The following is a 23,894-nucleotide window of genomic DNA, read 5'->3' on the forward strand; positions in this document are numbered from 1 at the left end:
CTACACCCCCAAATCTTCTTTAACTATTTTCTTTTGATTTTTCTCTTATATAAAAATGTTTTTCGTTTATATCCTGTCCTCTATATCCCCCCTCCCCCACCCTCATACCTCACTCAAGTTTGCCACACAACCAAAGCTTCTATTTAGTTTCTCTCGTTTCAAAAAAAAGAAAAAATCATCAAACACAAAAATTCATTCATCGCAGTGCATCATCAAACCTTTTAAAGGTAAGCTCGCCCTCTCTTGTCCGTCTCTCAAAATTCACTCGCTCTCAAAAAATTCACTCGAAATTTTACTTATACGTATTAAATTGTAAGTGTTGTTGTTGTTGCCCAGAAACGTAAAAAAGAACAAAAAAAACAATTCACCTTTTATTTTGTACACGTTCAACACGGAAGAGAAAAAAAGCGAATCACGTGAATGTGTTAGGGGCGCCCTTGATATTTTGAGATGAGACGCGCACAAAAATTCAATGTATACGTATTCAACAAAATATTTTTTTTTTGTTTTCGATTCAATTCACATTATATCATGTAGCGGGAATACAAAAAAAAATTGAAAGAAAAACTACTTTTCTCTCCTCGTACTATTTTGCCATATCGATTTACAATTTACAATTCACACGTCCGCTGGACATGGTGGGGGTTTTTTCACTTTGTAAAAACGGCGACTTTGGACGACCTACTTTGAAAGTCGAAAAAAGAAACGTCCATTGAAAAAGCTCCAACAACAACAACAACAACAACACTGGAAAGTTCATTCTTGTATTTAAATGGTGGACGAGTGCGCGTACAAAGTCCCCGACGAATTCAATCCTCTAATAACTATGCGGTCGCGTTGCGTAATTAGAAACCACCGGCCGTGACCGGTATGGAAGCATGTTTTGGCGTAATCACGGATGGACGACGGGGCGGGCGGTTCAAACCAGAGAAAAAAAAATGATGACCAATAATTTGTAGATTATCTTTGACGCACACCTCAAGGCTAAATCCAATTTTACAAATGCCTGGCGTCGACAACAACAATCCCCCGTTCCAACATCTTTTTTTCATCCCCTTTGGTGTTGAATATAAAATCGGCAGAGGATTTTTCGTTTGCAACTCACGTTAAAAAACTGGTTGATTCTTCAGGTGGCCAATTCACACCAGCCGCCGAAATGAAGAGCGTATTTTATTGCCTTCCCAACACATAATATAAGTCGCCTTATAAATGTTACGACTCTGACTAGTGCCTTGTGACCGCCGTTGGAAAACGAGGGAATTTTTTTTCTTTCTCCTCTTTCGGTTTAAAAAACGGCCCATCACGATGACATTAACGAGCCAGTTAAAGACGGGGGAAGCCCAACAGGCTTCTCATATAGACGAGATGGTGGTAGTGTGTGTGTGTGTGTGTGCATGTAATCCTCGGCGGCCATCAATAAGACGTTTCCAGGCCACAAATGGTGACTTTTATAGATATCTCTCCTACGGCGGCCCTTCTATAACGTGTGTATGCGCGCGCGCGCTCGGGTTGATGGGAGGAGGGTCGGGTCGGCTACTGGATTTTACTAACGATCTGTTGGGATATATTGTCATGATCTGTGGCTCTGTGTTTGTGAAACATGGGAAAAAAGGAAAAACCAAACAAACAAAAAAAGAGGACGAGCAAATAAAAAGAAAAAGGGACATGGGGATTTTTTTTTTCGCCAAAAAGAAAAGAGGGTAAAGTACCGAAAAAAAGGGGGCTCTTTTATGGCTCACGGGGGAAGAATGTAAAGCCAGCCGCTAGGGACCTCTAACGGTCGTTTTGACAAGTGTTGGTGGCGTTCAAGTAAATCCAGTTGAAAACGTGACCGCTACGCGATCGCAGATCAGTTTTCGTGCAACAAAAATACAAAAAACAATTCGTGACCTTGTCAAATTTCTTTTTCGAATTTTACAACAATTAGGTCATTTAATTTATTCCAATCAATTTGCAATGCAGCTTTTCATTTCATCGTTATCAATTCAACTCGTAAAATTAACAGGATATGTTTACCATGTTTTCTGATTTTTACAAGAAACTGCGAAAAGCTTTTCCTTTCATCGCCTATTAAAATGTGAAATAGAATTGAATGTCAATGAGATGAAAAGCGCATGTAAAAAATATTTCCGATTTTTTAAATAGTAAATATTGAAAGTCGAATGATTCACTAAAAGTGATGTGATGAACTTTCAAGAGCAAAAAGCCTTTGGGAGTTAACAAAACTATCGCTAGATGTCTGCGCTCGTTCATTTTCTTGCGTTCAACAAGCCCGTAGGGGTCTGGCGTACACCGAAAATGAGTCTGGAAAGTTTGTCACGAAAAGAAAAGAGGCAAACAAAAATAGGAGGGACACGCCCTTGAATTCCAATGGGTTGGTGAGACCTAGCTAAAAAGCTCGTTATTTAAAAGAAAACCTGCTATAGGTCTTCTTATTTTTCTTCTTCTTCTTCTCTCGCCGCGTTGAAAAAGGAGAGAGCAGCGGCATCGAAAAATATTTTTCAGAACGGCCGAGAAGCAAGTTAAAAGAGACACTAAAAACAAAGGGAATGCGGCCTATCTGGTTCCAAAATGCTCAACAAACGGCCATCGTTAACGATCCCCGTAAACACACACACAGACACACACACACTCCTCGTATACAACTGCGATAAACCTGACGTGGAAAACGAGCAGTAAACGCGTGTGTGTCTATGTCTAAATGTTCCGCCACGAGAAAAAAAGCCAAAAGAAAAAAAGCAGCGGTTTTTATTAGCTCAGCGCCGGACCATACAAGGTGACATTTATGGGCCATCAGATTGCCATCTAACGACTCGGCTGGCAGCTCAGCTTATAGCCTGACGAGCTCCTGCTACTGTATGGGCCTATTAGCACGGCTGGGTTTCCACTCAATCAGACCAAAGCAAACCCACGCCGCTCTTCTTCTTCTTCTCCTTCATTCATTCTCTCTCTCTCTCCCACAAACAGACAAATACTACCGCACAAAACAAACTGTCGACATAACCATCACAACAAACATAACACTTTATTTTCACAAATCACGTCAAATAAATTAAGGGGCAAAACCGCGCCCTCCCAATCCGCTGTGTTGACGGCAAAGGCTTTACAAATGACTTTATTTGCAGTCATTTTTCTTCCCACTTCATTCATCCATTGACTTTCTTTTGACTTTTTCCTCTTTTTTTTTTATTTCTTCTTCTTCAAGAATGAAACAAGTTCATTCTGAATTCATTTGACTAGGCCTACGAATACTACTACTACTACTATCACTCGAGGACGACGATATTTATGACGCAGATTCAGAGCGCGCGAGCTACAAGAAAACTGAAAAATATTTTTTTATTTTTAGGCCTTCCGCTCGGGGAGGGGTCAAGTCGTAAACTGTTCAAGTTTATAGTCGCAGCGACTTTAATAGTTAGCAGCTAGCCCCCCAATTTCTTTCTGTCAGACAAGCACACTTTTACACTTTACTATCGGCCGACGCCTGTTGGTTTGTTACATTTACGAATATTTCCTTCCTTCCAAGACTCCCTGCCGTTTTATATAGGCCAATTGAAGGAGGAAAAAAACAAGCAGAAAAACAGAAGGGCCTTGTATAACGCACGTGCGTAACGCATTTGAAACAAGAGCTTCATTTTACTGCGCGTCGAAAATTCTTTGAAACAAAAAAATTTCAACTTTTATTTGAACAAAGTTAAGATTTTTTTCTTCTTCTCCTTCTTTCGAAAATCGTTTTCTCTAAATGGAATGTTGTTTATTTATGCCATTTGCATTCGTAATAGGAAAAGAAATAAAAAAAAGGGGGGAAAGCCGACGGCTTCGCGGGATATCTCTCACCTCAAAAGAGTCCAGGCCTAAACAGAAATGCTCGATGGTATTCTTTCGTAATGGCTCTAAGTATTTTGGTATTTTCTCAGATGAGAAATTGGTTATGACATTTTGGGCAGTCCATATTTAAATATATATACACATTTTATACAAGCCCGAGTAGAGAGCCGAGTACGGGGGTATTGTTCGGTTATTTTTTTAACGATGTGGGTGACTCTGTGTGCTGTTGCAGTTTGGGTCCACGTATACCACACAACAATACAGTGATTTGTGGGCGTGCAACGGCGGCGGCGGAGGTGGACCACCTGAGAAATCGAATTGTTTCATGCCATTATGGACTTCCTGCTATGGTCGCCACACCATACGGGTAGTAGTAAAAAAAATAATAATAAAAAAAAGAGCAGTAGTGTACACCCACCTCCTAGCCCGTTGCCTAACAGAGAGTTCCCAACCGTGCCCAGCCAACCCGTCTTCTTTCCCTAAAAGCTGCCAATATAAGCCATGAATCTTCCGAGCCCATCCATCTCTCTAAGCCCCGTCTTACGTCGACTCTCACTTGGCTCGGCGCAGGAGTGTCAGAGGACGAGAGAAACCAAAAGGCTACGCTGCTACACAACCCATACAGCCCCCGTGTGTTTGCAGCGTCTCAGCCGTTTCGAATTTTTTTGTTTCTCTCTCTCTCTCCAGTCCAACCCCCGATGGTAAGGAAAGAAAAGGAGAGAAGAAGAAGAAGAAGAAAAAAACACAGTTTGAAACGATACGCAGTGTCGGATTCTTTCTTGTGTCTCAACGCCAGCTGACAGCAGGAAGAAAAAAGGTAAGATTGTAAATATAGCTGCGATGTGCGCCTTTAGGTTTTTTCGGACGCAAGAACAGAGAGAGAGAGCCGGATAACCATCTTAACGGCTTTATTGTGGTGGACACTGAAACCTTGACGGAGAAGTTGGGAAGGCAAAAGAAGAAAAAGAAAAAAACGAAAAAAACAAAATAGCTCCTAAATGTGTATCACAGGCCAGAGAGACCAATATTGGCTGGCAAAGACCTTGGGTCAAAAGTTTTGAGATCCCCTTGCAAAAAGGGAAACAAGTTTATATCATAGTGTCTCATTTCACTTTCTTCTTCCGCTCGTACGAGGAGAAATTTGGCAGTCAATGATCTCATATGTATAAGTTTAAGAACCTTATAAAACGGAAAGAAGAATAAGAGGCAATCGAGGGTCTGTCTGCTCGAAGAGAGAACGAGAGGATAGGCCGCCGCTGGATGGTGTCGTCTTACCCAGAGGCCAGCAAAGACAAAAAAACCTTGTCGGTTCTCGTCTTTCCTGGCTCTCTCTCTCATCTTATTTCCTACCATACATCTTTTTTAAAAGTCTTGACTGTACATTCAATCCATCATCATCGACAAGACTGTTCCAAGGCACTCTCCTAAAAGCCAATGTGCCAAGGTATACTACACTCTCATTCCTCTTCTGAGTGTGTGTATTTTTCTTGTTGTGCCCTCCTTGACCCTGGCTCACGACCGGACATCACGCAAATAGCAAATCCATTTCGTTGATATGGCAACCGACAACAAATTTCCAAAAATATCGATACCACCTAACTGCACGAGCTAATAGTCAACTTTTTTCTTTGAAAATAGTTGTACGCTGAGCCTGCCGCTTTGCTAGCCAGCCCCACCGTATATAGGCTTCTATTTGATGATATTGACGAAATGCAGATGGTTGGCCGATTCGAATCGTGTGTGTGGATCAGTGGGAGGGAATATGGTGGGGGGGGGGGGGGGCTGGGAGGGTGGATATACATATTCCTCCAGCCAGCCGCCGGATCCATTGATCGGTTTCGCAGGAGAGCGGCGGGGCGAGCGGGTTTCTTTCTATTCTTTAGGGAATCAAGGCATCCACCACTACCAACCACCCGACGAAATTTACGACATCAGAGAAGGGGGGAGAGAGAGAGAGAGAGTCAGAGAGGAAATATATCCGACCCCGAAAGAAGAAGAAGAAGAAGAGAGAAAAAAAAGAGGGGAGCTCTCCACAAGAGTTAAAGAGAAAAGAGCTGTGTGTATATATATGTATGTATGGATGTACTACTACTACTCTACTCTCTCTCTCTCTCTTTTTCCCCAGCAATTTTTTTTTTCTCTCCCTCGTGTTTCGTTTGTTAGCCGGCGTAGTCTTATATCATAGACACGCCATCTTGAACTCGATTTCCTCCAACACACAGCACATAGAGCAGAAAGAAGAAGAAGAAAAAAAGAACTTCCCAAAACAGTCGACAAGGGCCGCCGCTGAGTTGAGAGCTGGGCTGCTGACTTTTTCGGTGTAAGAAAGAACCAGGAGAACTTGCTGGAAAAAAAAGTACTTTGATTTCTTTCGTATTTCTTTCGGCGCTCGAACTAGCGTCGGAATTGTTAATGAAACGAAATACCATTAGCAACTTGTGAGATTCGCGTTCATTTCTCTTCATTTCCATATCAAGCGCTGGGCTCTTGGGCCGACGCCAAGAACGGCCTTCCATTTTTCAAAGGAAATTTTTTTCAAAAGAAGACATTCTTCTTCTTCTTTTTCCTGGCTGTATGGTCTGTTTCTCGCTTCGTGTATATGTGTAATAACTAAACGCGCCGTTGCCAGTTTGCGGTTCGAGTCCCTCACATAACCACACAACCATTTGTCCCGAGCCTGTCCTCATCTTTCTGCTTTGCCATTCATCCCGCAGACAAAAAAGGAAGGAAGCAAAGAAAATGAAAACCGCATCAAAAAGGAAATAAATCCTTTTTCTTCCTTCTTAAAAGAAAAACCGAAAAAAATAAAAAAAAGCCATAGAGGACTTTATCCGGCGCGATTTTCCTCAACTGTTTGGCTATACGGGATCGACTATGGCGAATCATCACATAAAAATAAAACGCGCAATCCCCCTACGCATCACTGTCTCTCTGTTATGGGTCTATCGATAATGGGCTGAACACAGGTGACGGGATACAATGGACGGCCGTTAAGGAAAGAGCGACAAAAAAAAGTTGTTTTTAAAAGAAGAAGAATCTGAAAAAGGCCGCGCCAAAATATTTTGGTCGAGCCCAGAGGATCCAATACGCGGCCACGCCAATACCCGAGGACCTTTTTTCACACACACACACAAGAAGAAGATCATTAATACACGTCCGAAGAGATGGGGGGAAAGACCCAACCAACACGTTGCATCTCGATTGGGCCAACGCCATTGGTCCAACCAAAAAGACTTGATCGATATTTCTCTCTCTCTCGCTCTCCCACACTTTCCAAACAAACAGACGAAAAAAAAAACACATTTCAAAAGGCGCAAAAAAATAAAAAAAGAGATTTTCTAATTGAAGAATGACAGGTGATGGATGGGCACCAGGTAACATTGGCTACGGTTACAGTCGAAAGTCAAACAACAAGTCACAACACCAAAAATAATAAAAAAAAAGATCCGCGTTTTTACTTCCCTATTTCACTATGGGAACATCTGCAAAGCAATTTAGGAGGCGGAGGAAAAAAAAAACGTTTTGACTGTTTTTTTTCCTCACTTCTTTACATCACTTGCGATTTATTTCAGTGTAATTGCCATAAAGGCGAAAAAAAAGGAAAGGTTGTTTTTACATTTGTGCGCCTTACTGGCATAATAAATGTTGCTGGCCGGACATGGTTTAAAAATAAAAACAGTACCCATAGCTGCCCTCCCTACGTATTTTGTTTTTCGCAGTGCACACAAGAAATGGCGCGCGGTGTAGAGCAGTTTGGCGGCGGCGGCAGAAGGCCGGAACAGATGAAGTAAAACGCAATAAAAATCAGTCGAATCCCCCGAAAAGGAAAGAGAAAAAAAAAACATTGCCGGTGTGCAACAATTTTTTTTTTCTGCAGGGATTGTTAGACTATATAGCGTACCAGTATTTACCCAGACACACATATATAGGGCTACGGTTAGAGGAACGAGAGAGAAGAAAAAAAAAACAGACGTTTTATTACTCGCAGAGAGATTCATGGGTTCAAAAGATGGAGGGGATTTTCTCCGCCGTCGTCGGCGAAATAGCCTCAACATCAATAAAAGAATCTAGCCTAGATATGTACTTCTCTTTTCTAGGACTGCGATTCAAGCGAAAGTCGCGCAAAATTCCCCCCACTTCTATCTCGAAATAATTTAAATCATTTTCCAAAGTCATTTCTTTATTTGAAAAAAGAATTGGATGATTTACGCGAATTCCCGCCGAGCGTACATCAAAAATCATCCGGAAATTCATATTCCTTTTTCTGATGATTTTTGATTGAAACACGGTATAAGTATGGAGAATCAAGAGAGGAAGAAGAAATGTCTCTATATTTATAGGATATCGGTATACACACAGACGCAAGTCGCATGGATGGAATCTGTGGCGTAATTTATGTCTGTGTGTGCGAGTTTGTAACTCTGTACGCGCGCGCGCGAGCAGACCTCTCTCTCGGCCCAGCTCGCCCAAGCCGCGACTCTTCGTTCACCAAGGCGGCAAGGATTTATCGTCGCGTTACGTTGAAGGTGCACCAATAGCTCACCGGCCCCGGGCAACAAGACATACGGTTGACAATCAAAGATAAATCATCGTGCGAAAATAAAAAAGAAGAAGAAGAAAAAATAAACCATCGCCGGCTTGTTATAGATATCTTCATAGACGCTGGCGCTCGCATATGGACCAGCCGACGATGAGGAACGATCCGGAGCTAAAGAATCCGCAGGTTGCGGCAGACTCAATGCAAATTTTGACCCAAACTATCCCCCACCCCCTCCGACTTTTCATTCCTCTTCCTCGCTGTACAACACGATTGAGGTACAAGAAAGAGTTCTCATCGGCAATTTATGGATTCAGGTTAGAACGTTTCGCTGAAACCAGAGTGTGTCATCGGATCGTTTTTTTTTCTTTCCCCTTTTTTTTCTATTTTTTATTTTTCAAGGTGCCAATTTACTTGGGCCGCTGTAAAATCAACTACAGTTATTAGACAGCCGCTATCTCAAAACCGGTTCTGTACACACAAGTCTACTATTTTCGAAAAAAAAGAAAACAAAAAACAAAATTAATACACATTTTTTTGTTTTTTGTTCCCTTGTGTAAGGGGTCTCTCTCTCTCTCCCTCATCCAACACCACCGGATATACACTACACCGGTTGTGAAACCCCTGGACGAAGACAATAGAAAGCCATTTACATTTAAGCTACACAGAGGCACCACGCTGTGCAAAGCAGCAAGGGACGCCATTTCCCAATGATTAAACCACTTCACTCGTCATTAACATTGGAGATAAATCTCCAAAGTTTTTATTCTTTTTTAAATTTCAAACAAGAGCTGCCCTTCTCCACCAAAAAACCAAGAACAATTAAACCCCAGTGTCAAGCCCATATCGAAGCAGCAGCAGCAAACTCAACCAAATTTCCTACCCCGAAAAGTGTTCGAAAAAGCCAAGTCGCTCGTGGAAAAAAAGTATTGGTAAAGGGCGGGCTGAAGTTGAACTAGGCGACAACCTGATTGGTGGAGCCGGTGGTCACGTGAGTTGGTCATCACTTGGCGCGCGCAAAGAGTAACGTGTACACACACACACTGGAAACCAGAGGGGGGAAAGAAAAAAGGAAGAAGGTCCCCCTTTCGGATGAGAGTGGCGGCGGCGACTCACGCGGCGGAGGGCGGGGGGAAGTCGCAAAGCGAACCCCCTATAGCGCAAGGCAAAAAGGGGGCTGTGGCCATAGGAGAATAGAGCAAAAGCTTTTGCTTGCGCTCATAGCGAAAAAATAAAAAAGAGGAAAAAAACAAATGGGCGAGAGTATAGAGGAGGAAGAAGAAGTGAGGGGGGAGAGAATGTTATAAAATAAAAATAAAAGAGCCACCACCACTAGTACTAGTACTAGCACGCAATGAGCAAAAGAGCGCGCGCCCCAATAGCCGCACTAACTTCTAACTCAGCCAGCCCCAGCCGAGGGAGGAAAATATGAGCTCTAACCTGCACAGTTGAGACGCCAGTAGCGTGAAACGGCCTCGCATGTGCAAGGCGGCGATCAGAGGAGCTCTCTCTCTCTTTCCTATCTATCGCCTCCTCGTCTTCTCTTCATTCCCGAGCTGAGCTCCGGCCTGTTCGCTCTCATAGTGAAAAGTCTCTCAATTTTCCTACAGACAACACATTTGTTTCTCTCTCTACAATTTCGTGATTTAAAAAATTAAAAAGTTTTTCAGTGCTCGCAAATACGACCCGACTGAATTGACAGAAAGGAACAGTGTGCATGGTCGTCGACCATCATCATCATCGTCAACATCGTCCAAGATTACAAGTGACTTCAACAACAAATGACACGGGAGTTTGTCTTATCTCCGATATCGCCCAAGTCTCGGTACGTTTGAAAAAAATAATTTTTTTATCTTCGTTACTTAAAAGTGTAGAATGAAACAACAACAACAATGCCAAAGACATTTAAAAACCCCCAAAATGAAACAAGAGAAAAGAAACAATGACTTACCCGTGCGTCGGTTAACCCTCCTCCGAAGAAAAACCAAAAATCTTTTCACAATGAGGTTCGGTAATTAGCGTCTCCACCTGGAAAGAAAAAGAAAAAAAAGGACTCTTCAATTATCGTCGACTTTTTTTCGCTTAAAAATAACATAGACACACGGAGAAGAATGAGAAATAAGACTTGGGGACGACTCGGTCATCGACTTATTGTTGTTGTAACAAGTAACACACACGTACGTACACACATAGAAAGGATAGAGAAAAAAAATGCATAACGATCGCCTAGCAACGATGTGGGGCGGCATCGTGACGGAAACCACACAATGGGTAGTCTTCGTAAAAAAAAAAGTTGTTTCGCTTTTCAGATATTTTTTTTTTTTTGTTGGTCGATTGAAGGGGCGACTCGTCGAAATCGTTTCTTTGTTTTTGTTTCTCTTCTTTTTCCTACGGTTATTTTCTCCCTGCTGGACGACCCCATCCGTCAATTATAGACCGTCAATTACGGGTGAAACTGAAAACGGTGGCCGAGAATAAAGACGAAACGACGACACGTTTGCCATTTTTTGTTTCTTTGTTTGAACGTTGGGATCCGATTGCGTATTCAAAGAATCAGACTCCCTTTCCGGAGAGATCAGTTAAGGCCAAAGAGAGAATCTGTAGATGACATGGCAAGAAATTTGAATCGTTACGTTCTTTTACAAGTCGCTCGCAACACCAAAACCAATCAGGTCCCGTCGTCCCCTTGGCCGAGGTGATAACAGACGGAAACGGGCCAGACGCAAGGGCAAAAATATAGCAACTTGTGTGTGTCTTGTCCATTCCGCCGGCCTTGGGCCGCGCCAGCCACATCAAAACTCGCTTCTTTTTTATCGAGGATAAAAACAGCGTACTCTGTACGGGGGCTGTCTTGGGAGTTTAATAATAGCACTCTGGTTATTCAATCCATCCCCTCCCAAATCCTTTTTTAGCAGCGATCAAAAGTCAATAAGTATTAAAACAGCAGCAACCGCGGCGAGAAATTAGCAGTTCGAGGTCCTTTACGAGTCAAATGAAGTCGTTGAGAGAGACCCCAATGACCCCCCTTGATGAGTGTGTGTGAGCCTGTTTTAAAAAGCCATCACACACACGCATAAAAGAGCTGATAATGGAGTAGTTTTACTTTCACAACGATCTGTTTAGATTTGTCGCCGGCGAAAATAGAAAAATAAGGAAACTAGATCTGTGTGTGTTTTGGGGAAAGCGACGGCCACCATGAGGTCGTTCCTGCGAGCTGACGTTATAGCCCACTTCGGGAAGAAGAAATGGGCGTCGTTTAGCCGAGCCGGCAGATCAGTGGAAAGGCAAAAAAAAGAGAGGGAGGCAAAAGGGCTTAGGCCGCCGTTTGACTCGACGAATTGCAGACTCATCTTTTACGTCTCAATGTTTTCCCCGTTCGCCGCTAGACAAGTTGCTGCTTGATGGATCGTCTTGACGAGTCAAAACATGGTTACGTAAACACACATTTCGAGTGTTAATCGATCCTTTTTTTCTTTCTTTCAAGGAGCGCAAGGGACTTTTTCAACGCAGTCATTAACATTCAAGTAGGGGGGAGCATTTTCCTTTTCCTTTGATCGACGACAATATCTCAAGACCATCTCGTTCTCGCTGAATGAAGTGATTATTATTATGAACCTGCAAGTCGTAAATTATATGGGCACTTTTACGGATTTTACAGAAATGATGTAACGCAGCACACACACACACTCTGTGAAACTTGAGATTCTTTATTGATTACCTTCCAACCCCTCACATTAGAGCCCTTCGCTACTTGAGGGCTGTGTGTTTCCCCCCTCTCTCGCTTGTATTCTCCACTCTGCTCTCTTACTCCATTGTCCGTCCTTTTCAGACGGGCATACAAAAGGCGAAAGCTTCTCCCCCCTAGCCTTCACCCGCATTGGCTGCCCCGTGCCGCATATCATTAGCCGGCATGGCTTTCTATTGGATATTTCCACTCCACAACGCGCCCCTCCACTCCCTTTTCACCTCCCCTACTGTCAATCACTAACGACTCGATTAATCAAAAAAATCCTTTCCGAAAAATGATCATTTCTACCTTAATTAAGCGCGGCTCGAGGATTCCCCACTCAAACTGACAGCTCGACAGCAGACGACTCTTTTTAATCAAATTCGTAAAAACATTGTAAATAAATTTTCGGCAAAAAAAGGTAAAACAATTAAATGTGATGACGCACTGTCGGGAAAGATTCTCGTGAATTTCAGGTTGAATTATGTCTTAATTTTGATTTGAATATTACTTGTTTATTTCTCGCGTCAAGTCGGTAGTGTCACCTAGGGTTAAAAATGGAGACTGTACACCGCGCACTCTGCCCTAAGGGTCCCTCTTACGCCTCTATTGCAAAACCCATATTTTTCGTTCGTAGGGGTGAGGGGGGCTAAAAAATGCTTGACGGCTATTGGTCGTTGAGGCAAATGTAATGGCCGCCGAAAGCCTGACGTCACGACAGGTTCATCTTACTTCGAGGATTGGGGACTAGAGGGTGCCCGAGGTCTCAAAAGTTATGAAATAAAACACAAAAGAACTAGTAAAGACATTAAACTATAAGCTTTGGGAAAAAAATTTGAAACAAATCAAGGGAATTACTCCAAGGTTACTGGGGGGCCCCCAGTAACAAGCCAGCAAAAAAATGGACGAGACACTCTGCTTTCAACCAATTCCACAAAATCGTCAGACAACCGAGATGGTGGAGGAAAAAGAACACGTCAAAAATTATTACGATGTTACCTCATTAGTTCCCAGCCGGCTGAGAGACGAGAAATGGCGAATAGGAAACACAATATCCGAGACTACTGCAGTGACTTTCCTCGAAAAGTTCTGCACACATGGTCGAGATGGATCAATTGTTTTCCAACACAGATATCACTTGGCTCGAGTGTTAAATCATCTTTAAGAGTTCGAGGAAAAACGACAAGGAGATTGATTGACCGAAACGAGAGACAATAGACACATTGAATGGCAGCACTTAAAACTTAATAACCACCGGTCTTCTTTCCGAATTTGGCCCATCTTTTGTCAAACACTGCTTTCGTCAAGGTTGCAAAATTTCACCAATTAATTGGCGCTCTCACAAGCAGTGCTGCCAGAGCTTTTAAAATTTTTCGAAGAAAATCATTTTCAAATGTTTGTTTTTTTAAAATTGACCAGCACCAGCTAATGTAAGCAGCGCTCGGTTTCTAAAAATAAGTTTTGAAATCGAAACATGAAATTAATTATCTTATATAAATAGCAGGCCATTATCTAATGATTCCGAGATACCAGATGGAACTTTGACATTCCCCTCTTCGCTCGTGACCCTGGTTAAGGCGAACTTGATTAAAGGCGGTATGGCATTTGACCATTTGTCTCTCTTTGCCAAAAATGAATGGAAAAATACATTCGTTCTTCTACTCGTCTAGTTCATCTTCATCAGTGGTCCACAACTTTCATAGGATAATGATAATCCGTTGACCGGATGACCTTGCAATCGAACACGATCCACAGATCCAAGTGTCCGATTTGTTGGTCGTACGATGTAACTTTGGCGGCCCAAAATAAAAGTTGAGATTTCCCAATTTTTTTTTTTTTTTAAATCCAAAACGTCATGTCTAGTCCAGTTTGTACTGAATTGCTCGTCAGGTCATAGGTCGTTTCTGTGCTACATCTGCTATAATTCCTTTTTTTTTCTTGTATGGGCTTTATGGACGTGTTAAAGCGTTTCTGGTCAACAAGTCGGTGCGGTTTTGTCTTGTTGCCATTTTCGGCTCAACTTTTTTCGCTTTCGCCGTTGTGCCGTAGATTGTTGTTATTCTACACAGACACGACGACACGTCTACCGTTTTTATGGCCTTTTTTTCTCATTTCGCCCAACACACACAGCACAGAGCACAGTGTGCGCGGCTCCCATTCCGATTGTGTCTAGGCCGACTCGCGGTTTATGGCTCCTAGTTCCCTGGGTAGGAGCTCAGCTTTTTTCGCGTATAGATCCGCGCTCGCGGAAAGCCAAAACAACAACCTTCAAATAAAACCACAACATGCCGATGCCAAAACACGATTTCTAAATCATTTAAAGTTAAATCATTTCTCAAGGGGGATGACGCCTTTAGAGTTATGTGAACTTCAACATGAAGGGGAAAATATAGGGTTGTATAAAGACATTTGAAAATGGCGGTGTACGCCGGTTGGTTCAAGATAAATAAAAAAGCCCAACACATTTCGTGAAGGTAATGAAGCGGATATTATAAGAAAAGAAAAAGGGGGAAAACCAATGAGAAGTTTTCGAAAACATTCAATCTCCCGACACCTATTAGTTATTGTTGAATTTTTTCTTTAAGCTCCTATCTCTTGTACGCCACCACCGCCATCGAGCAGTGCACAAAAAAAAAACTTTCTCGGCCTAAAAAAATAAAATACGAGAAAAGAAAGAGATGACACGTTGCAAATGACTCTCACTTCTTCTTCTTCTTCTCTCACTATCCGGGACATGTTGAATAGCTTCGACCAGTGGGGTGGCTTCCTCTACACCAATGATGCAACGTCGGAAACAATCTCAAATGTATAAGAATTTCTTCTTCTTCTTCTCAAACATTTTGTTGTATTTTTTTCGAGAAAGAGCGAGAGAGAAAGAGGGAGGAGCGGCTATGGGGGGGAATGAGGAAAGCCGACTTGAATAAATTGGTTAAAGCAGGGCATCTGACTTTTTTCTCTTTTCTTTTCTGTTGTATTTTGCCATAGGGCCTTCCTCCAACTGTTTGGTTTTTCGACTTTTTTTTTCCCTTTTTTATTTTTTGACTGGTGGAGATTGAGACGTCAAGATTAGACAAGCAGATAGCCAGTGAGTGGCGAAGACGCCACATCGTCGAACGCGATTCGCCTGACCAAAGTTCAACCGTTATCCGTTCTTAATAAAGAAAAAAAATCTTTTTTGATATCAAAAGCACCTGCTTATAATTTCATCCTGTTCGAAATAATTCATTCGTTAATCGGACGTTAAATCTCATTGAAAGAGCGGAAAATCATTTCGAAAAGCTCGTGATTCCCGCCCTGTTCATTTTTTCAAAAACCCCCACAAAAAAAGTCCATCCGTCTGGTAAGTTTCAAACGTCATCGTATGCAACTCTGTTCTGCTCTCGTTTCTCTCCTTTGGTGTATATTTTTGAAGTGCCCAGCCACCATTGGTCTACGCTAACGTGGAGTGGATTTCCTGTTCTCTCGAGAAAAATTTAAAAAGCAAAAAAAAAAAAAGGGAATAAGAGCAGCACAGAGTTTCCTAGTCCGCGCATATTAGACGTTTCATTAGGGAGATGCCGGTCGCATCGTTTAGGACGTGAAATAGACGACTGGCATTTGCCCACATTTGTTCGACATTCATGTCTTTTGTCGTGTGGCTGCCGAACGAACGACCCGTCTAATAATTTCACCTTGTTTGTCTTTCCATTAACAGGTAGTCCCGCGTGAGTGTGTGTGTGAGTGTACGTGTGTTAGCGCCATCGCAGTGGAAGGAAGACCTTAAAAAAAAGAAAAAATTCAAGACAACGAAAAACATCAACCAGAAGAGGAAAATAACAACAAAGAGTTTTCTACTATCTCAAATCAGATTGCAGTAATCTTCTATTTTGAATCGATTCAAAAACTGTTTGATTGCGTCAATAGATTTTTGCTTCAAGTCCTTGGAACCAGCACCAAAATCCCATAGATATTTTACACGAAAAACAAACAAAACAAAAACCAAATTAAAATTTTGATGATCCCTGAAACCCCGAATATTCTCATTCAAAAGTGACAGTTGTATCATCATTTCGGGTGGGGCGGCCCTTCGGACTTGTTTACATTCAAAGAGACACACAGTGTGTGAGTGCGAGGTGGGAAAATGAGTTCGTACTACGTGTCGTCGTACGGCGGCGGAGGGATCGGCGGGAGCGATGTGGTTCAAGCCGACCACTACCACGCTCCGGCACCTGTTCACGTCAGCGTGGCAACGGGACACAACAACAGCGGAGGTGGCGGAGTTCACCATGCTCACCCCGGCATGACGGGCAGCTTCGAGTCGGGCCCATACGATCCGTCTAGAATCTACCACATCCAGCCGCAACACCACAATCAACAGCAACAGCAGCAACAGCAACAGCAGCAACATCATCACCAGCACCAGCAAATGAGTTGCAATCAAAACTACAGCCAGCAAGGAGCCTACCCCGGACGCTATCCGCCCGCATCCGCCTACGCGATCCATCAGCAGCAGCAGCAGCAACAACATCAGCACGGCAAAGCCGCAGAAGCGGGCGGTTACTTCGCATCTGTTGGGCAACAGCAACAACAGCAGCAGCAGCAACACATTCGTTCTCATCAACAGCCGGTTGTCATTGGTCAACCGGAAGCCAGCGGGGTCGTAGTAACGACACAGCAGCAGCAACAACAACAACAACACCTCTACCGGCCGGCTTCGCCAATGATCAGCGCCATGGCCCCCCAACACGGGTCGCCTCCGCTGGGCAACTACACCGGCGGAGTTGTTGTGGGTCAAATCACCAAACCTTTGGTGGTCCCGTGCCAAGTGGAGACGTCGTCCTCGTCGTCGACCAGTCCGCAATTATCGTCGATATCTTACGGCCATCCAACATCTTTTCAAGCGCAACATCACCGCCAGATAGTCGCGGGCGTCGCTGGGCAACAACAACAACAACAGCAGCAGCAGCAGCAACAACACCTCCTGAGCCATCAGCAGTACCTAATCCAGCAGCAACAGCATTCCATCGTGCAGCAGCAGAGTGAACACCCAGTGGCGAGCTACAACAACATCAATGCGTCGGTTGTCGAGGGCTACCAACAACATCCGGCCGTGGCCGAAATGGCCGGCTACCAGCAGCAGCCCAACCACTCGCCACCACTCATGTACAACAGCAACAACAACAGCCGATGTGCTAGCAATGGACAAATGAGCAACAACAACGCCAACAACAATTACAACGGCCAGCAGGTGTGCGGGCACGGACCAATGGCTTCGTCGGCCGTGTCAGTGTCGGACGGTCCGGTCATAGCCGATCTCGATCAGCTGCAACAACAGCAGCGACAACAACAGCAGCAACAACAGCAACAGCATTGCGCCGTTAACGGTAAAACGTTGCATCCGGTGTCGCTGGGCAGCGGAGCGGACAACAGCCAACAACAACCCAACCAGCTCCTCCTTCACTCCGCCATCCAGCAACAACAAGCCGTTGAATCGGATCAGCAACCACCTCAGTCACAACAACAATCCGCACAACGCCACGCACAACAACTTCTCGTGCCTGTCGGCGGCGGCGGCCTGGTGATAGCCGGCGGCGGTCCGGTCGTGTCTTCCGCTCAAGAAATGACGGGCCAGCCGGACGAGATGGTCCAGCACGGCGGCGACCTTCACGGAGACCTCCACGGTGCTCACGGCGACGTCATGATGGATCACCACCACCACCTGACCATCGACCTCCACCAGGAGCACAGTCCGCTAGATGGCAGCGACCATCTCCCGCTGGACATGGACGGCGAATCTCCGCCCGGCTCACTCCACGACAGTCCCCTCTACCCGTGGATGCGCAGCCAATTCGGTGAGTTTAATTTTCCTTCATCAAATCCCGTTGGCTTCGTTTAAAATTCGCACCGAATCGACTAGAAAATTAGAACTCACAAAAGTCCATCGCGGAAAAATGGAGGGAATTTCGAATTGGGTAGATGGAAAAGAAAAGATAGTGTGTGTGTGTGTGTGTGCAGGGTGTGGATGAGAGAGAAGAACACACAGAGAGAGTAAAGGAGAAGAAAAATCAAGTGTGGGAAATGTCGAAGGAATAAGAAAAAGAAAAAAGTAGAGAGAGAGGGGAAGAAGAAGATGGAAGAAAAAAAAAGGCTCTTCGGGGCTGTCCGGAGCTGATTTACGATCACTCCCGCTAGACTGCTGCTGCTGCTGCTGTCACACATATAGCGCAGAGTAGAAAGAAAAAGAAGAGAGAAAGAAAAGAAGAAAAAAAGAGCAACAACAATCCAGTCAGCCTTAACCCTCGTGTCCTCTTCTTCCTTCTTTTTCCCTACTACTCCATTCTGTATCTCTTCTTCTTCTTCTTTTAAAAGACTTTTTCTAGGCCATCTTCTTCTTCTATACCAGCAAATAGCGTAACGCATCACGAATCAAAAGATACCAAGAATGTTCTCTACAGGCCTGTACAGAAGATCGAAATTTCAATTCAATTCCGTTCGGAGATGAAAAGAAACAAAATGGCGTAGGCCGCCAGGGCGAGTGAATGTCAAGTTGATTACGGGAGAAAAAAAGAAGTTTATAGGCCTAACCCGAAACTTAAATTCATAAAACTCTGAGCTTTTTTGTTTTGTTTGGTTTACTGGGGGACTGCAGCACGCTGCCGTGTGTGTAAGGATTGAACGATGGTGATTGTTATGATGATGATGGAGATATCATTCAATCCCGATCGTTTCACGAGGGGGGCGATCAAACACGAACGAATGCACGCACGCAGGAGAGACATTTATATCTACACACAGTAGGCGCTTATGTTCACGCTCTAGGCATCTGGGCAGGGAGCAACAAAGGCGAAATGCCGTGAGTCAATCTTTTTCCCTTCATCTTTTTCTTTCAGAGAAGAAGAAGAAGAAGACAAGAGGAAGGGCTTCGACGCGGGGCGTCGGTCGTATATTTTAGACGGGAGGAAAACAAAAAAGAGGTACGAGAGGAAGGGGGGGGGCAACGGGATTTTCTCCCGCCACAACAACCGCCGCAACTTCATATTCATGAACGTCTTTCCGTCGCATAAGATGGAAAAAAGAAAAAAAGAAAACGAAAAAATCCCGTGCGGACAACGTCGTTGACGCCGCCCGTCGGCTTTTTCTTGTATAATCAATAAAGCCTGGGCATTATTTTGATCGATGCTCGTAAAGCTTAAAAAGAAAAGCCGACGACGTCGTTTTCTTACACGCCATTTTCATCTCACACACACAACAACACAATAGCATCAGCAGCAGCACATTGACTCAATTTTTTCTCCTTTTCTATTTTAACAGCCGAGCGCAAGAGAGGGCGACAGACGTACACGCGTTTCCAGACGCTGGAACTGGAGAAGGAATTTCACTTCAATCGCTACTTGACGAGGCGAAGGCGGATCGAGATCGCCCACGCCCTTTGCCTGACGGAACGCCAAATCAAAATCTGGTTCCAGAATCGGCGGATGAAATGGAAAAAGGAGAACAAAGCCAAACTGGATGCCGGGTGTCTGGAAGGACTATTGGTCGAGCACGTCCTGTCCATGCCGCAGTAAAAACCAAACAGTAAAAGAAAAATACCAGTAAAAAGAAAAACAATCTACTACCAACTCTGTCCAGAAGAGGCTTTGGCGTATTTTTTGAAAAACAAAAATAATTTCTAGGCCAAAAAAGGAAAATTCTTTAAGGTCTTTTTTAAAAATTTAACCTTTGACCCACCTCCTCGGAAGAACCTTTTATACAGTAAAAAAAGAAACTTTTTCTTGTGTAACGAAGCCGACGGGAAAAACCAAAATAACGTCGACTTTTGGGCGCAGGAAAAATGGCAACAGAAATACGTAAAAGAAAAAAAAAATGATATACATCAATCCAGTCCTATAGATAATGATACGTCTCTCTATTTCTATTTCTTTCTTCTATTTCAATTTGATTTTTTTGGGTTGAACTCTTTTCTTTTGTTTTGTTTCTGTTCGTGGCCGTTGCGTTACAATTTTTTTTCTTTTGATCTATCTACATAGGCCTCCTTTATTAAGTGTATTTGGCTACGAATATATATATGCACGATATTTCGATCGTCTTTCTCTTTCTCTCTCTCTTAATGTAATTTTTGATTTCTTATCGCAAAACAAAATGGAGAAAATGAATCGGGAAATGATGGAAGGAAAAACAAAATGAAATTCCGTTCGTCAAAAAATGTGTTTCTCATCTTCTTCTTCTATGATGTGAATGTGTCCGTGTGTGCCCACATTCTCCCGTGTGTGAGGGCGCGCTTTCTTGATTGATCCCAGACGATTTGTCCGTCAAAAAAAACAGAAAGAAGAATGAAAAAAAAGTTGTCACCATTTTCTCTCTCTTCATCAGTCTCTCACACGTTCCTCGAGTCTCTACTCCTTTTTTCTTCTTCTTCTTCTTTTTTGCCTGGGCGCTGCTGTGGGCGTCTTATCGCTGCGGGAACACGCGCCAGAGCTATCCCCACCCACCGCCACCACGAAAAGTATACGATTTCTTTCTTTTCTCATCTATTCATCAAAAACACAAAAAAAATTTTTCTGTCTCTCAATTTGGGTTTGCATATAATAATCATTCTTGTCTCCACCCCACCCCACCCCCTTTGTTCCCTGTCAAAGAAAGAAGAAGAAATAATTCGACAGAGAAAAACAAAAAAGATTGTGACGAGCGATTGCGTTTATATTCTCGTGTATGTTGTCATTCGTATAGCATAATAATAATAATAATTAATAACTATTCGATATTCGTTTGTTTGTGAACTTGCCAGCATTTGTGTTTTTGTTTTTTGTAAAGAGAGAAATGAGGAAGAAATTCAGTGAAAATTTTAAAAAATTAAATACGTAAAACAAACAAAAAACCTTTTTAGAAAACGTAATTTTTTTTTCTCTCTCTCTCCCCGTCACCAGTGCGTCTCTCTATTTTGTCTGCTCTATACATATATATATTATACATATAAAAATAAAGCGTAAAACCCACTCGTGGCAGCTGGACTGAATGTGTAACACATTGGACGCACTAACCCCCCCGCAAAAAGACAACACCGCCATTCATTTTCTTGTCTTCAATTAATTCAAAAAAGAAAAGAAAAAAACAATTCGAGGAAAACTCAAAAGACACCAAATGATCCGGACTACCTCATCCGAACGTCGCCCAACAGCAAACAGTTTGACGGAAGAAGTTTAAATTAAATAAAAAAAAAGATTGAAAGAGTCGTGTGTACAGCTGATGGCTAATTCTTGTTCGTCCCTTCCGTTTCACGTGTACAACTCGAATTTCTTTTCCCCTCTTCTTGCTGTAGTATAATTCACACATCGTCTGCAATCAAAGCGTGTGAACTCACCTTATACATCCCTCTGTCTGTCTGTCCCCTTTGTGCAACGCTATCTACCCACGCAACAGCAACCTATCACTGCAATCGCCTCTCTCAAAAAAAGGATAAATGAACAAAAAAAAGCCCCAACCCAACCACACCTTGATGATCCTCCTCTCTCGTATTGTATAGATGATGGCGCAATAAGTCTTGTGTGTTTGTGTATGAGTGAATGTGTCGTGGATATTATATACTGAATCTGATCCTCCTTCCTCCCCTTTCCGTACATAAACAACAACACAAAAAAACAACTGGAATCGACAGAAAATGTTGCAGTTACAACTGAACAAATAAAAACGGGAAAAGAAATCCCAGACAGAAATTCAGAGAAATACAAAAAAGTGAAAAAAAAGTGAAGGTTCTTTTTTTTATTTTGATTGCAATCAACTTAGTTATTGTTGCTGTTCAGCCTTAAAAGTTCTGAGAGTTAACCTTTAACGCGTTAGATACAAAGTCGATGGCTGGAGGGGGGGAATCAATAGACTGTATACCCGTATTTATATATTTGATACACCGAGAGCGGATATATTTCATCGCCGAGAAGGAAGAGAGGAGGAACGTAAAAAGAAGAGGAAGAAAAGCCCGTAGGGGGTCCGGACTCAGCTTTGTCCACGTCACTGCGTCCGCGTGATTGGGATGGAAAGCAAAAAAAAAAAAAAAAAGAAAAAAGGAAGAAGAGAGGGGGGAACACAAGGGGGAGGGAGCCGAGGTGGATGGGGCCCGTTCGCTCATTCGCCCGACAGCCCGTCGCCGTCCACATAAATCGACGTTGACGGATGAGAAGGGGAGGTGACCTGTGCCCCCCTCCCACCCCCCTCTTCCGTCTCTCTCCGAGCTTCTGTAGGCTCACACAACCTGGGGACCTTCCAGTTCTACGAGTCTCCCCACTCGGTTCCGTTCTCCTCTCCTTCCAAAAGAATATCCAGGCCCGTCTGCCCGGCCTCAACAGACTGCAAGCGTAGTAAGAGCCCCCCCCCCTTTTTCGGTGTGTCATTCTCCACTTCAAAAGAGCTCATCTATAAACTATTATACGTAATATTGCTATTCAATTATACACCTGGTCTTCTTCCTATTTTTGATCCGTTTCAAATCGCCCGCCATTTCGCCAGTCGGCGGGTTTACTAGCAGAGGGGGGAAAATGATTGCAATATCCTGAGCTTGAAATTCAGCACGGACCGAGAGAAAAATAAAGTGGTTTAACGACATCATCCCAAGCGCAGTCGCCAGAAATGATAACCTAAATATAAAATGCCATTTTCTCCGTGTTTTTCTTTTTTTTTTTTTGTTTTAAAAAGAAAAGAAAAAGAAAAATTTGCGCACAAGTGAACATCCAGCGCGCATCGGTTCTGTTCCAGTAAACGTTGTCCATGTTCCGCATTTATATTTAGAGTGGCGCGGAGTTGTTGAAACGTACAGAAAACAAAAGAATTTACCGAGAAAATAAATACGAAAAAAAAAAAAACACGGCCGCAGATCTCATCACGCGCGCTCGGCTCAGCGTGTCCGTGTGTTCATTAATATCCCACCGACCGGCCGTCAACCGAAACCAAATTTTTTTTGAAAAATAAAAAATAAAAATATGTAAGATAATACAGAGAAGGAGTCGGTAGTCTGCGCAACTGAATAACAACAGCAACAACAACAAAAAAAAAATGAATTTTCCAAAAAAAAAACGGTGGAATCACGGGTAAGGTAATAACTCACGCAGCTGCCACTTAATACACACTTCTTTCTTTCTGTCTTTTTTCTTTTATTTCGGTTATTCGCCGCTTCGGTCCTCTCTCTCTCTCTCTGTTCATTTCGCAACAATATTGAAATCTTACGTCAGAGTCCCCCCTCCCGCTGTTTTCGGTTTCTCACCGAAAATTTCCATAAACCCAAAAAATTAAAATTGGTAAATAAAAAACCCCATTTCTTTCCCGAGTCATTTCAAATTTTCTTTTATCAGACTTTAGGTCATTGGGAATTTCTTTTTCGTCGGTGGAAAAAAAGGGACTTTGATCGGTGACGTCAATCTGTTGCGACTTCTTTTATTTTGCGCGCTAGAGTCGATTGGCTTTGGCTGCTGCTGCTGCGGTTGTAGTTATGGCACATAGACAAGGAAAAGGCCAAATCTATAGAAAGCAATCTATTGACGACGACGACGACGGCCAAAAAGACTGGGAAGAATAAGTCTGAGTCTATGTGAGAGAGAAGAAGAAGAAAAAAAAACCCCGTGTGTGTGTGTGTGTGTGTACTGTCCGGACTACCGGCCATAAATTTCAGCATTCGCGTCCACTTCTTGTTCGCCCTGACACGGACGCCATAAATCCTCGTGTCCGGAGAGCCTTATTCTCTTCTCTCTCTTCTCTCTGAAAGGATTCCTTATACTATTTTTTTTTTCTTCTTCTTCTTCTTTTCCCTGTGTGTTTGGGTTTTTGCTGCTAGCGGGCTAT

General features: G+C 43.2%; 1 protein-coding gene and 1 long non-coding RNA gene across 5 annotated transcripts in view; one reads left to right on the forward strand and one right to left on the reverse strand.

Moving 5' to 3' along the window:
- The window catches only part of LOC124199985, a 225,479-nt gene that overhangs the window by 48,461 nt on the left and 153,124 nt on the right, over positions 1-23,894 (reverse strand). For 2 of the 3 annotated variants that reach the window (XR_006877114.1, XR_006877115.1), the window contains one exon: positions 10,317-10,393. This is a non-coding gene — a long non-coding RNA (uncharacterized LOC124199985). Of the gene's footprint in view, positions 1-10,316; positions 10,394-13,091; positions 13,456-23,894 lie in introns of those variants that run through there. The other variant, XR_006877116.1, reaches the window with a different exon arrangement.
- On the forward strand, positions 65-21,698 carry LOC124199969 (myb-like protein Q). Of its 2 annotated transcripts, none has more exons than XM_046596045.1 (3): positions 65-227; positions 15,787-17,923; positions 19,383-21,698. In XM_046596045.1, the coding sequence occupies exons 2-3, from the start codon at positions 16,213-16,215 to the stop codon at positions 19,634-19,636; spliced, it is 1,965 nt and encodes a 654-aa protein (XP_046452001.1). In that variant the 5' UTR covers positions 65-227; positions 15,787-16,212; the 3' UTR covers positions 19,637-21,698. The 2 variants fall into 2 exon arrangements, with proteins under 2 accessions (XP_046452001.1, XP_046451999.1); XM_046596043.1 differs by lacking the exon at positions 65-227 and adding an exon at positions 5,902-10,190.

The sequence above is a fragment of the Daphnia pulex genome, chromosome 8, assembly GCF_021134715.1.
Source record: "Daphnia pulex isolate KAP4 chromosome 8, ASM2113471v1".
Taxonomy (NCBI): domain Eukaryota; kingdom Metazoa; phylum Arthropoda; class Branchiopoda; order Diplostraca; family Daphniidae; genus Daphnia; species Daphnia pulex.

Bases quoted from the DNA above. Each gene is read 5' to 3' on its own strand.
- LOC124199969 (XM_046596045.1), top strand. From the start codon at position 16,213: ATGAGTTCGTACTACGTGTCGTCGTACGGCGGCGGAGGGATCGGCGGG. The intron at 17,924-19,382 runs GTGAGTTTAATT...CTATTTTAACAG, and splicing joins GTGGATGCGCAGCCAATTCG to CCGAGCGCAAGAGAGGGCGA.